The 14804-nt window shown below is 40.7% G+C and overlaps 1 protein-coding gene and 1 long non-coding RNA gene across 2 annotated transcripts in view; both read right to left on the reverse strand.

The window, feature by feature from the left end:
- Nucleotides 1-14804, reverse strand: part of doc2a (double C2-like domains, alpha) — a 110314-nt gene that overhangs the window by 38690 nt on the left and 56820 nt on the right. The window contains exon 3 of the mRNA XM_078269740.1: nt 2631-2705. Coding sequence (XP_078125866.1) covers nt 2631-2705 — 75 coding nt within the window. The remainder of the gene's footprint in view (nt 1-2630; nt 2706-14804) is intronic.
- Nucleotides 8661-13598, reverse strand: LOC144530186 (uncharacterized). Its single transcript, XR_013503086.1, has 3 exons — nt 13344-13598; nt 9571-9661; nt 8661-8745 (listed from the first exon to the last, which is right to left on the reverse strand). It is a non-coding gene; the product is annotated as an uncharacterized LOC144530186 (long non-coding RNA).

A 14804-nucleotide genomic window follows, 5' to 3' on the forward strand; every position in this document is an offset into this window, starting at 1 on the left:
GCCAACAACATTGTAAACACAACACAGGACACACATCAACACATCACTGGAGACACTCCTTCCCCCAAAACCAATGACAGAATCCAATTGAACAGTACACAGGTAAATCTGTCATAATGAACATGGACAGGAATAAATAAATAGATAATCACATACTGTATAAAAATTCCAAGAAATGTCAATCAAGTGAATTCAGGTTCGTAACAGCCACAGGAATAAAAGGATCCCTGGCACGTGTAGTTCTTAAAGCGTAACTCTCGCCACAATGCAACCTAGGGTCTTTTTGTGAATGTACCCGAGTCAAACTTTCATTTAAAAGCATAATTAGGAAGGGCCACTTTTAAGATTGACCGTATTTTCGTTCGCTATTTTTAAAACACTAAGAAGGCTCGACACAACATAAAACACTTTAGCAGTTTGTTTTTCCGCTCGCCGCCATCTCGCCAGTCAAAAAGTGTCGATCTCTGAATGCGAATGAACGGCCTCCATAGGAGGAAATGTCATTCTTATATGAGGCTCCTTTTTCAACTACAAGGTCAATATTGTTTTTCACTAATGACAAAAAAACAAATTATCCGTGCATTTATATGTAATTAAGCTTTAGGAGCTTTCCATCTTTACTCTCCTCCCTGTTACGTTGCATATTTGCTACTTGTATAGTAATTTTCAGTCTGTAAACTGAACCAGAAAACAAGTCAGTAGTACTAAGTAGTGCTCACTTAAAAAATCTGAGCTATTTAAGTATTTTTTACTTAGAAAAAACAAGCTGCATTTACTTAAAAACCATGAGCTAATTAAGTATCACTTAAAATAAACAAGTTGTATACACTTAAAAAGTTTAAGCTTATTAAGTGTTACTTACTCAGAATAAACAAGTTGTGTTATTAAGTATTGCTAACTCAATAATTAAGCTGCACAAATTTACCATTACTAAGTTCATTGAACTTATTTTTTTCAAGGCAATGAGTTTGCGTAAATTTTTAAGTAAAGTCAACTTGTCAAAATTTACAGTGTTAACCAACTTCTCAAAGGTCTGTATCACCAATGAGGTGAGAGCTACAAGTCGAAAGTCATTTAAGACCTTGGGGTTCGTACACTTAGCCACAGGAATGATTAATGATTTTTTAACAGAAAAAGTAAAATATCTTTGACTGTATTATTGGATGTCTCAAATAGTCTTCTCTCTTACAGTTTGGTCGACATAAAGCCCCAAAAAAGTCTGAAAAAAAATCCTTATCCATCACAGAGATTAGCAAATCAAGCAAAACAAAGATTACATTTTTAAAATCAGCTATACCACACAGCCGACTCACAACAACCTGTCTCACAGCCTGAATATGAAAACTCTCTGGTTCTGGGGGAATTTATGAGTTTCACAGTTTTCAAGTCTGCCAAATTCTGCTTTGAGTGTCGCATAATCGCAGTATGGAAACAGTTTCCTGTCTTTTTGGTGTGGAGCACAACTAGACCAGCCAAAATTTACTGTGAACCTAAATTGATATACAGGCCGGATCAAAATATGTGAGTTTGACACATGTGCTCTAAACTTCCAGTTTACAACAACAACACAAAGGGACAGTCTCACAGACACAGACTCACACACACACACACACACACACACACACACACACACACACACACACACACACACACACACACACACACACACACACACACACACACACACACACACACACAAATAGACAGACAGACACAGACACACACACACACACACACACACACACACACACACACACACACACACACACACACACACACACACACACACACACACACACACACACACACACACACACACACACAGACACATAGACACACACACACACACACACACACACACACACACACACACACACACACACACACACACACACACACACACACACACACACACAAACAGATAGACAGACACACAACCACACACACACACACACACCCACACACCCACACACACACACACACACACACACACACACACACACACACACACACACACACACACACACACACACACACACACACACACACACACACACACACACACACACACACACACACAGACACACACACACACACAAATAGACAGACACAGACACACACACACACACACACACACACACACACACACACAAATAGACAGACAGACACAGACACACACACACACACACACACACACACACACACACACACAAATAGACAGACAGACAGACACACACACACACACACACACACACACACAGACAGACAACCACACACACACACACACACACACACACACACACACACACACACACACACACACACACACACACACACACACACACACACACACACACACACACACACACACACAAACAGACAGACAGACAGACAACCACACACACACACACACACACACACACACACACACACAGACAGACAGACAGACAGACAGACACACACACACACACACACACACACAAGAGGAAAAGATGTATTCTAGGTTTTTGGGGTAAACTGTCCCTTTAAATCATGAAAGAAAGAAGTCTAGCATCAGCAGATTTATCATTATACTTAAACTCCGTCTTGACAACCCCGTGTTTGTGTTTCTGCATCTGGCTGAGTCTCACCTTGCAGGCTCCGGGCAGCAGGTGCAGTTTGACGTACGGGTCCGACAGTCCGTTGAAGTCCATCGACTTCAGCCCCTGCAGACAAACAACCACAACTCACTCAAAATAGACGTATTCCACTCAGTTCAGGGTCCTGTTCACTCTGGCTCATTGTCGAGTCTTAATGAGATCTGTGTGTTACAGTTCCCATTTGCTTCGGGAAACAACAACAAACTTCGAGCTAGCGAGCTACACGCTGAAGAATATTTGGATGGTTCAACAAGGCAGGTCTGCTTGGTTCTTTCAGGGAATGATTGTAAAGATTTACAAAGAATATGTTTAGGGCATTTCCTCTCTCACTGGGACATTTTGGGACTGATTGGTGGGATTACTGTGGACGAAGTACACATGGAGATGCACTGGTAAGAGCCAATGAGGTTTAACCATGTATCAGCTAATTTAAATATCTCACGTTACTGTATCATGTCAACAGTTAACTTCATTACTATTGTATGAGGAGTTTTCTTTTGCGGGGTGCAAATGTTCCACCAGAACAAGTTCCTTCCTGAGACTATTTAGCAGAGCCACTGTCTCTGAAGAAATGCAAACAACCCAGAGTGTTTTTGTCTCCTATCCCAGGATGCATCTGTGGTGGCAATGCAAGACTAAGTGGCTCCCAATAGGGGTCGGCAAAAAGAAGATGAAAGTAAGTCGGAAAAAATGAATGTTTATTTATGTCGCCAACTGTTATTAATTACACCAATTTACTTTTACTTAACTTATTTTATTTTATTTATCTTATTCTTATTTTTATTTTTTATTACATATTGTGTGTATATATGTATACTTATATTGTTTATATTCTTCTGATCCTCCTTATATTTAGAGAATGTGTGACATGCACCAACAACACCAAGACAAATTCCTTGTATGCGTAAATAACATACGTAAAAGGCAATAAAACCTTTTCTGATTCTGAAATCGTAGAAGGGAAATGTCTCTCATAGACATCTGAAAGTAAAGTATGAGTGTAAAGACTGAAGCAGACTGCAGGATGGGGGATTTTCACACCAAAGGATCAAACGCTTGATTTGACCTTCTCACCGGGACTCGAGTCATCATGAGAAATCACTACCAAATTTCTTTCAACAGCTTTGACATTTGCAGTGAGACTGATTGATTATTTTATGAGTCCTGAGCAAGCAGGTAGAGATTCTGACCTTACAGACGTGATGGGTATAATTTAAATGTCACATACGTAACTACTATATAATGTTTAAATCCAGAAGTCGAAGCAGTACTCGGATCTTTTGCTTAAGTAAAAGTATCAATACTACTCCGTTAAATACTCCGTTCCCCGTTGAAAGTGTTGTCTGACAGCGAGGTAAAGCGAAAAATATTCCACATATAGCGTCCACTTAAACTGCATTTAAACGCGACAATTGATAGCAGAGTGTGACCTCTTTCTGCAGCTCTCCCTCTCCCCTCTGCATCAACAGCCAATAGGAATGCTCTCTTTCTCTCTCTCTCTCTCTCTCTCTCTCTCTGAAATGACCTGTGATTGGCCAAAGTCTCCCATCACAGGCTAGATTATATAAAACCTGAAAACAGAGCCAAGAGGAGGTGCGATGTCTAGTTTTTAGATTTTTTATGTCTAGTTCTAGGGGTGTTTGGCTCCTAAAACACAGAGCTTTAAAAGAGGGGGAGCAGAGTTCATGTAAGAAGTTAAGGAGAAAACACAAGACTTTCACCCAGGAAACAGGTGTTCATGTCCTGGAAGAAGTTAAGGAGAAAACACAAGACTTTCACCCAGGAAACAGGTGTTCATGTCCTGGGAGTGTTTTAATCCAAACCACGATCTTTTCTTCTAATCTTAACTTAAGTCGTCTTGGTGTCTAAACCGTCATCGCTGCATGATGCTCAGTTTTTGTGTGTGCTGACAGTAATAAATACGTTGCATACCAACCAATTGCAGGCTGATCCACGCTGCGCCACCAGAAAAGATATTTTTTTGAGTTACATAACTGTCTTACATAACAGATGTAGGGTTGGGATTTGGCGTGAACAGCATTACTCATCTTGAAACAAAAGATTTACAAGATTTACAGCAACAGAAGTTTTGCTCCATGGATTTGCCGGTCCAAGTTATTTTAAAACCCTTAAAGATTTGGGGCTTTGGAGAAAGCATTTGGGGGCTGAAGCCCAAACCTACTCATCATACGTATGTAATATATTACACTGTGAAAGTGACTTGCCCAGCACTGTTAATGCACCCGTTCATGTGTGACACTGCCTCTCTGTGTGGATAACAGGAGGGAAATCATTAACGTTTATCGCCTCAAAGAGAGGAATCCCTGCAGGAGGCGGAGCGGTGACAGAAGAATCATCTGAGTCTGATTAGATCTGTGCAGCAGCGCAGCCTTTTCGTGTTGTTCTTTTCATTATCACCGTCTGGAGACTCCAGAGCTCCAGCAACACTGCAAACTGAGAACTAACAGAGTTAGTGATTAAAACATTTACTCATCGACGGATGTAAAACATTTATAAGTTATGCTGTAATAGATAGATAGTAGATTAATCAGCCAGTCCTCCAAACCCTCCGAGAATATCGGTTGTTTGTTGCTCCCACCCCACCCACATGAGAGTTCTCTGTCTTCATATCTAAACCAGAGAAGGTAATGGTCGCGGGTTTAAACACATGGTTAACGTTGTGAAACGGTCCCAGTTTGGTTAGATTTCAACAACAAAACTACTGAGTATTGATAAAAAGATGGAGGTTTGGGTTCAAGTCACTTTCATTAAACTTTTTATGTTGCAAATGTATAGCAGGGTTTTCTTTCATTGTTACTTTGTCCTGGCTGCAGGTTTTTAATTCTCAGGGAAACAGAGAAAATTTTGGCAGGAAAAGTGAATTTAATTGTGTGTTATTTTCTCACCTATGTGAGGCAGCCTCATAGATACTGAAATCTGGAGTAAATAATGAAGTCTCCTATAATCACCATCTGTCCAAGGTGTTCCCAGTGCATGCTGGGAGAAACTCCACAGAGAAAGAACATGAATGAGTAATATAATCTTTATTCATGTTGTGCTTCTTCAAATCAACACGACTAAATGGAAACCTTACAAATTAGAAATCATTCTTTTTGGAGAATACCTCAAATAGAGATTTAGATTAGATTATTTAGAATATAAAATCTGAAATATTTGTCACCTTTTTCAACATTCTTGTCGCTTTTTCGTCTTTCTTGTTGTTTTTTTGGACTTTTTTACAACTTTATTTGACGCTTTTGTGTTGTGTTTTTTCATTGTTGCTTTTTCCGAAATTTCTGTAAACCAGAGAAGCTAGCGGTTGCGGTTTTAAACACGTGGTTAACGTTGTGAAACAGTCCCAGTTTGGTTAGGTTTAGACACCAAAACTACTGAGTTAAGTTGATAAAAGATGGAGGTTTGTGTTCAAATCAGACGTGACTTCACTTCCTGAAGGTCACCACATGATGCAGAACGTGACGTAGCTTCTTTTGTTCCCTAAAGTAAAAGAAAAACTGTTTTCCTTTTCTTTTCAAACCGGACATGAACCCTGGTCTCCCGGGTGAAAGTCCTGCTTTTGTTTGACCCTGCCCCATCAATATATATATATATATATATATATATATATATATATATATATATATATATATATGTATTTCAGTGCAAATCTTCTGGTCTGTAAATTGTAATTGTAATGTAAATTTCAAACAAAAAGTCCTGTATCCCATGTGAATGTGGCCGAGGATAGAGCATAATAATAACACAGGTTTAAATCATGTGACGTAGTATATCTATGGCAGGTGGAGGAAGCAGTCGTGCACTGCTGTCAGCAAACAGTGTCTTTGTAATGGGGATTAAAATGCTTAATTTTCTCCACAGCTGTTTCTCAACAATCAAAGGTGCTTTTTCTTTTTAATTCCTTTGGAGAAAAAAGGAGGAATCGTCTTTCAGTCATGTCTACAGTGGGTAAGTAGATTTAAAAAGCAAATGTCCTGTTTAAACCTATTCTAAGATAAGTCAATCAAACATTCATGAATTAAAAACGTTTTTTTTTTTTTTTGTTGCATGTATGTTTATCTAGTTTGCTTCATTAGCAATTCCACAAGGAGTAATGTTGCTGTGAGATTTGATGATACACTAATGAGCAAAGGTAAAAACATTGATATAGTACAATCCATTTCAGTATAATTTGATTGTGTGGCTATGGTTGTATTTTCATGCATTTTCTTGTGTTGAAAAAAAAAAAATAGATGTGGAGGCTCCACTGATGGATGAAATACCCCATTTCTTAAATCAACCTGGGTATCTATTGGGAAATATAAAGCTTCATCATCCTGAGCGCAATAAGAAAGTTGAAATCAGGTATTTTGGTGGCCCAATTATCTATTCCAGCATGTAGACTTATTACTGTTTAAAATGATCCTGTGTGGTTTTTTAGTTAGCTAATTCACTAGAACACTGCACGGAACTCCATTGCAATGAGGAGCAGACAGTTACATCATCAAATAGATATGATGATGTAGGTATTGTGATCAAACCAAACCGGCTGCAGAGGAAATCTAGGAAGAGGACTATTGTGGTGAGTTGGAAAGAAAAAAAATAGGGATTGTTGTATTTTTTAAAAAAAAAGGTTATCTTCTCATAATGTGACGTTGTGTTTTCAAACCAGGGAGTTTTCCTGCTCAAAAGACCCCGCCCGTTCCCCAGTAAGCACACATACGTCGCCGCGATGTATTGGCGATGTAATCAGAAGAGGGAATATGTAGCATATTGCTCGTTTGCTCACTGGCACGACGTCCCGGGGACGTCACTGCTCTACGTTTCAGTGACATATAGGCGCTCTCTCCGCGACGTGTATATATATATATATATATATATATATATATATATATATATATATATATATATATATATATATATACACATCGTTCCAACGTATTTCATACATCGTACAGATGCGGGCTCATATACATCGTTCCAACGTATTTCATACATCGTACAGATGCGGGCTCATATACATCGTTCTAACGTATGTCATACATCGTACAGATGCAGGCTCATGTACATCATCCCAACATCTGCTATACATCTTACAGATGCAGTCTCAGGCACATCTTCCTGACATCTGTTATACGTAGTACAGATGTCAGGAAGATGTGCCGATCAATTGATCCTGCATTAACCCATTTAACAAAACTGGTCAGTAGGTCACACAAAATTACTTTAAATAGCTTTACTAAATTGAAATGCTAAAGTAAGATAGATAAATCATACACAATTACTTATAATAATACATTTTATTTATAAAGCGCTTTTCAGGGTACTCAAAGACAATTTACACAAGTTCAAATTATTATAGAAAATAGCACACTGTAACACATTACAAGCTATTCTTGTATGTAGCTAGATTTTGGGATAATCATCCTACTGTGGTCTATACTAAGGGCTAATGTACAAAAACACTATTAAAAGCTTAAACCAGTGTTTTTTAAAGTCTGAGACTGTGGGCTTCCCTCAGGCAAAGAGCTGGGGCACGCACGTTTCCTGGGAACGGTGTGCAACGGCTTGAGTTATGTTTTCTCTCGTTTGGTGGGTGTGTCTCTCGATTATTGGCTGTGTTCCAGGTAATACCCAATCAGTAGAGACGTGTCTGGAAACCCGTGGTAATAAAAAGGTGCTTGCGCACACAACAGGATGTCCAACGCACCCTGTTTCAGTTTTAAAAAACGCCACTTTCTCAATTTTTTGATGCTTATGGGATCATGGTAATGTTATTTGAACCCAAAGACACTGAACAATTGAGCCAAGAATAACATTTATTTATTAAGAAAATTAATTATTTTCTTAATCTGTAGGAGTCGCTGAAATATATATAATATACAGTATTTCTCTCTTTTGACTACACACAGTGAGCTGTATATCCCTGCTTCAAAACAGCAGTGTGTACATGTTGGAGAACAAAAACTAATTGTCACACCATATTGTCCACTGTCTATCATAATGTCAATTATTTCAGTAGCTACAGCCTCTGCTCCAGTCTGTTGCCACTCAGGGAAGTCCTTGATAGCCGGCTTCGTACTCAGGAAAGTAGGATTCCTCTGTGCTGCTGCTGTGACAAGAACAAAAGATTTGGGTTTTGTGCGTTATTCGAATAAGTATCTTTTAATGCATGGAAGTTTTTTTTATTTTATTTTTTGTTTCTTCTCCCTTTGTTTTTAAGAAGTGGTTGCGTTATATATATTTTTTGCAGATGTGAATAGAAGACCGGTTTCATTAAGTAGAATATGGCAAGCCAAACGTCGTTAACGTAGTTACATTTTCTGCTAAATTTTCCTCAGAAGCTCCAATTCAGCATTTCAATATAATTGAACAGTAAGGCCATTTGGTCAGTAGGGGGGCTGCAGTCTGTGCAGTTTCATTTTTGGATGAAGTTCAAGATCCACAACAGGTGGGCTGTTTACGGTAGAAGGGATACAGCTACGGCCAAAAGTTACGCAAAAATCCCGCAAAATCTAGACTAATATAATAATATATTTGTTATACTTTCACCCAGGAAAACATGTGTTTCATTCCTCTAGAGTTTTAATTCAAACCACAATCTGTTTCCTGAACTTAACTAGTCGTTTTGGTGCCTACACTTAACTTAACACTTAACTGTCACCGTAGCTGTATCCCATCTAGGCTCAATCGCTGTTAAAGTGCCATTCTGACAATATGTATTTAGATCACTTTGTAAGTCAAAGCTTTAAATAGCATGTTATACATCGTCCCATAAAATATACCATAACTTTCTCTCTAAAAGGGCTAACATCAAGGTTTCATAGTAATCACAATTATTTAAAACATATTTACTTTTTATACCTAAGGTGCCATTTTATGCTGTCCTCTCTTTACTTCCTACTCCCATTTTCAATTATGATTTTTGTAAACTTACCACAAATGATTTGGCAAAGTAATGACTAGGAATATGGCAGCTTTCCACATTTCCCCGTTGAATATCTTGGTCATCATGGCAATTGAGAGATCTGAAAAATACAAACATACAAATTTAAAATAAGATAAGATCCTTAATTAATCCCACAGTGGTGGACATTTTCAGTGATACTGCACCAAAAAGGAAAGTGCAATGACAAAAGCATCAGTAAAAATGCAAGAATAAAGCAGTTCAAACAGTTAAGTATACAGACAGAAAATTGAAAAAAATTGATGCCAATCCCCCCTCATCCTCCAGCTCTGCCTCTACCATAGAGGGCGTATTAGTCGGATTTAGGAGTTCCTCAAAGTGCTCCTTCCACTGCCCTATTACCTCCTCAGTTGAGGTCAACAGCGTCCCATCCTTACTGTACACAGCTTGGATGGTTTCCCGCTTCCCCCTCCTGAGGTGGCGAACGGTTTTCCAGAAGCACCTTAGTGCCGACCGAAAGTCCTTCTCCATGTCTTCTCCGAACTCCCACACACGCTGCTTTGCCTCTTTCACTGCAGAGGCTGCATCCCTTCGGGCCCTTCGGTACCTTGCAACTGCCTCCGGAGTCGTCTGGGATAACATATCCCGGAAAGACTCCTTCTTCAGTCGGACGGCTTCCCTGACCACCGGTGTCCACCACGGTGTTCGTGGGTTACCGCCCCTTGAGGCACCTAAGACCACAGCTCCTCACCGCAGCTTCAGCAATGGAAACTTTGAACATTGTCCACTCGGGTTCAATGCCCCCAGCCTCCACAGGGATGCACGTAAAGCTCCGCCGGAGGTGTGAGTTGAAAGTCTGTCGGACAGGGGCCTCCTCCAGACGTTCCCAATTTACCCGCACTACCCGTTTGGGCTTATCAGGTCTGTCCAGAGTCTTCCCCCACCCCCTGACCCAACTCACCACCAGATGGTGATCGGTTGACAGCTCCGCCCCTCTCTTCACCCGAGTGTCCAAAACATCTGGCCTTAGATCAGATGAAACGATTATAAAATCGATCATTGACCTTTGGGCTAGGGTGCTCTGGTACCAAGTACACTTATGAGCATCACTATGTTCGAACATGGTGTTCGTTATAGACAATCCATGACTAGCACAGAAGTCCAACAACAAACAACCACTCTGGTTTAAATCAGGGAGGCCGTTCCTCCCAATCACGCCTCTCCATGTGTCTCCATCATTACCCACGTGCGCGTTGAAGTCCCCCAGCAGAATTATGGAGTCCCCGACTGGAGCCCCATGCAGGACTCCACTCAAGGTCTCCAAGAAGGCCGAATACTCTGAACTCTTGTTTGGTGCATATGCACAAACAACAGTCAGAGTTTTCCCCCCCACAACCCGCATGCGTAGGGAGGCGACCCTCTCGTCCACCAGGTTAAACTCCAACGTAGCGGCGCTCAGCCGGGGGCTTGTGAGTATCCCCACACCCGCCCAGAACCAAGACTGTGCGTAGAGGTAAGCCCCACCAGATCTAACCGGTAGCGCTCCACCTCCCGCACAAGTTCCAGCTCCTTCCCCCACAGAGAGGTGACATTCCACATCCCCAGAGCCAGCCTCTGCTGCCCGGGTCTGGTCCGTCGAGGCCCCTGACCTTCACTGCCACCCATGTGGCAGCGCACCCGACCCCAGTGATTCCTCCCACAGGTGGTGGGCCCATGGGATGGAGAGATGTCCGCCACGTAGCTTTTTCGGGCTGTGCCCGGCCGGGCTCCGTGGCAAACCCGGCCACCAGACGCTCACTGACAAGCCCTCCATCTGGGCCTGGCTCCAGACGGGGGCCCCGGGCTTCCTCCGGGCAGGGTCACTTCATCCCTTCCTTGATTTTTCATAGGATTTTTGAACCATTCTTTGTCTGGCCCCTCACCTGAGACCACTTTGCCTTGGGAGACTCTACCAGGAGCACAAAGCTCCAGACAACACAGCCCTCAGGTTCATAGGGACACACAAACCTCTCCACCACAATAAGGTGATGGTTCCCGGAGAAGGGATATGATTTAATAATAGTTTATTACCTACCCATTTCAAAGTCTGTGTAGGTCTTCTTCTTTGGCTTCCTGTTTTCTGGAATCATTAGTGCCTCTTCCTCTGAGCAGGCCAATTCAGCAGTGTTCGTCAAACTCTTTCCTCTTATCTATAAGAGATTAATATACAGAGGTAACTAATAATTCAACTACAATGTAATAGATAGAGAAAGTCTAGGAACCCTTGAACACACAGGGGGTTGAAAAATAGAGCAACACATAAGAATCATGAATGGCACTGCGCCTGCCCCAAATACTAGATAGATTCGGATTACAGGTGTGTAATTTGCATCATGCAACAAACTAATATGACAATAACATACCTGACTCTTTTCACTTGTTGATTAGGCTTATACACACAACTATTATTGTGGTATGATGTCCTTTATCTTTGCATTGCCTTCTCTCCCAACTCCTGCCCACGTTTTCTGATCTTCCACTATACATCATACCAACATAAAAACAGACACACTATGTGAAAGCTATCAAAAAATACTGCTCTTTTGTGAGAATGCAGTATTTTTAGTATTGCAAACTACTGTTTTGCAATGAATACGGTGTATTCCTGACATTTTGTAGAAGATGGTGATATTCTTAGCAAGAACCACCTTTTTAATGAGTGATGACTAGTGAAACAAACAAGCAAACAAACAACAACTAACATGTTACCAAAGTTACCCTTGCTATAAACATGAAACGGTAAAGTACCAATCAAATTATTGTGATATTGATAATTGTATTGATCTCAAAGTCAAATGTGATTCAATATGTCCATCGAACGTGTTTAGTCCCTGTTAAAGCCGATTATAAACCGCTAATGTCAGTTTTATGTAGCTAGCTAACGTTAGCTAGGCTTATGGTCAATTTAGCTTCAACAAAAAGTAAAACATAAAGTTAAGTGACTGAACAGTAACTACATTAAGCTAACGCTAGCTTGCCAGGTAAATTGTTTTTATTTAAGTAATCAATGTTAGTGATAGATCGGTTGTTCAACTGTTAACCAGATTTAATGCCGAGTGTACAGAAACGAACCAGTCACTAGCTAAACTGTCCTAAAACTTATTTTACGTAGCTAGTGTCATTTTGGTAATAAGCAGGGTAAAAATAAAACATTATAATCATAATGTAATAAGTACGAACGTTAGCCTGCCATTACACGGCCCCTGAACTTCTTCACCTTTTTTAAATTTAACGTTAGTTGGCAGATTAGCTAGCTAGCTAGCTAACGCTAAATGCAGAATTTAGCTATCTTTACATTTTGATTATATAACAAGTCTTCAGCTTTAAATGTTCCCAGTTGAGGTTCAGTTCCATTTAAGCAAAATAAAAATCAAGTTAACCGATATGAGCAAAGTATGACTGAGGTGCGGCACTCAGTTACTGTTAGCTAGCTAGCTAAAATTAACATTAAGGGATATCTAATATCGGTAACGTTCAATTAGCTAACGTTAGCTAACGTTACTGGCCTGTACTGCAACTGACATAGCTAGCTAACGTTAACTTTACATTCAGATTCAGTCAAATTAGTACATAACTAGCTAGCTAGAGCACGTTTTAATTTTAAATGAATGTAAAAAAGGGCGGCTAGTGCGATGTTAGCCTGATCTAACGGTTCTAAAGTTACTTTAAACCATGACATGGCGTAACATACTAACACATATTGTTATTTGTCAGATGAACACCAACTTCCACATGAGAAAACGTTAAGATGAAATAGTGCTTACCATGGGGTTTGACAGCAGCAACGAAGCAGTCTCCATCCTAACCCTTCTAGACTGGCAACTTTTTTTCCTTCCTTTATCGACTGTGGCGCGAATATGTTGCTGGGCAGAATTCAGATTCACTGTCCATCACATCAACAGTGAGTGTACAGTAAAGACATCCAGACACTCAATAAACGATGCTTCCAAATAACCCATGAACAACTGAGGAACTTGTAATACATCTAAAATACATAGTTAATATGTTGCTGCGATGTATAGATTTCCATCATAATAAGACGCTCAGACGCTCATTAAACGATGCTCCAAAATGACCTGCGATCAATTGCAGATGAAGCGATCTTTTGCATACGTCGTATCAAGCTGATCCACCCTTGAGCGTGATATTAAAGGAACATAACACCGGTATAGAGGTAAGAGCTCTTTTTCATCTAACAGAATGTATTTAGCCATTGTGTTGAAAATCTTTTTATCTATGTATATTGTTAAAAACTGTTCTTTCTCTCTGTTACAGACGATAAACTCAGTAACACCTTTGCTGAGCCAGCATCCGTTGGCTGCGGGGGCGGTCACACCTGAGGTCAAGGTGTTACATTCCCCACAGCGTGGCTCTGTTGACCGTAGACAAAGCCTTTGTTCTATACAAAGGTGGAAGGCGTTAGAGACCCCCAAGAGAGCTCATGAGAACCAGACAGCAGACACCTTTTTACATCGGAGAGAGGTGTTAAACAGCCAACACATCAATGTATTGAATAGGGCCCCCTGTATCCATCAAAGGCCACCAACAGAGGTATGTGGATGATAGGAAGGAAGTCTGGACATGTTTGATGATTGAGGAGGTGGGGTTGCTGTTGGGTATGTGCGGTGGTTGGGTGAAGGGTTGTAGTTGTGTGTGTGTGTGTGTGTGTGTGTGTGTGTGTGTGTGTGTGTGTTGTGTGTGTGTGTGTTGTATTATTTAACCATATATGTCATTAACCCTCCCAGACAATCCTTGCCGGAGTAGAAGAACAAGAACATGGACCCACTTCTACCAGAGGCATCGCATGCATTGTTCCCCCCGAATCAGGACGAATGGCTATGGGATCACGATAATGACGTAGGTGATTTAAACTGTCGTGCAAGCCTATTTGAATACATCTGTAGACTGGAGAATGAGAGCATTGAAGACAACTGTATACCAGACACACCCGCCATACATAAGCAACTTGATTCATTCAGACCCACTGTAACTGCGTCAGATAAACGGTGTGACAAGGTTGATATCACAGTAGCCAACCCCGTAAATAGATTAGATGTTGATAATCAACCAGAGCGTAGTTATATCACTAAGAATCTTTTTGATCCATGTGTAGCCGTAGGAGTGTCCGAGCAACCCACAGTGCTTCAGGGTGAGTCATTTTTCAAGTATTGCGCTGAAACATCACTCCGGCAGCCTTCGGCAGATGCACGTTATGAACAATTAGA

The sequence above is a fragment of the Sander vitreus genome, chromosome 15 (assembly GCF_031162955.1).
Source record: "Sander vitreus isolate 19-12246 chromosome 15, sanVit1, whole genome shotgun sequence".
Lineage (NCBI taxonomy): Eukaryota > Metazoa > Chordata > Actinopteri > Perciformes > Percidae > Sander > Sander vitreus.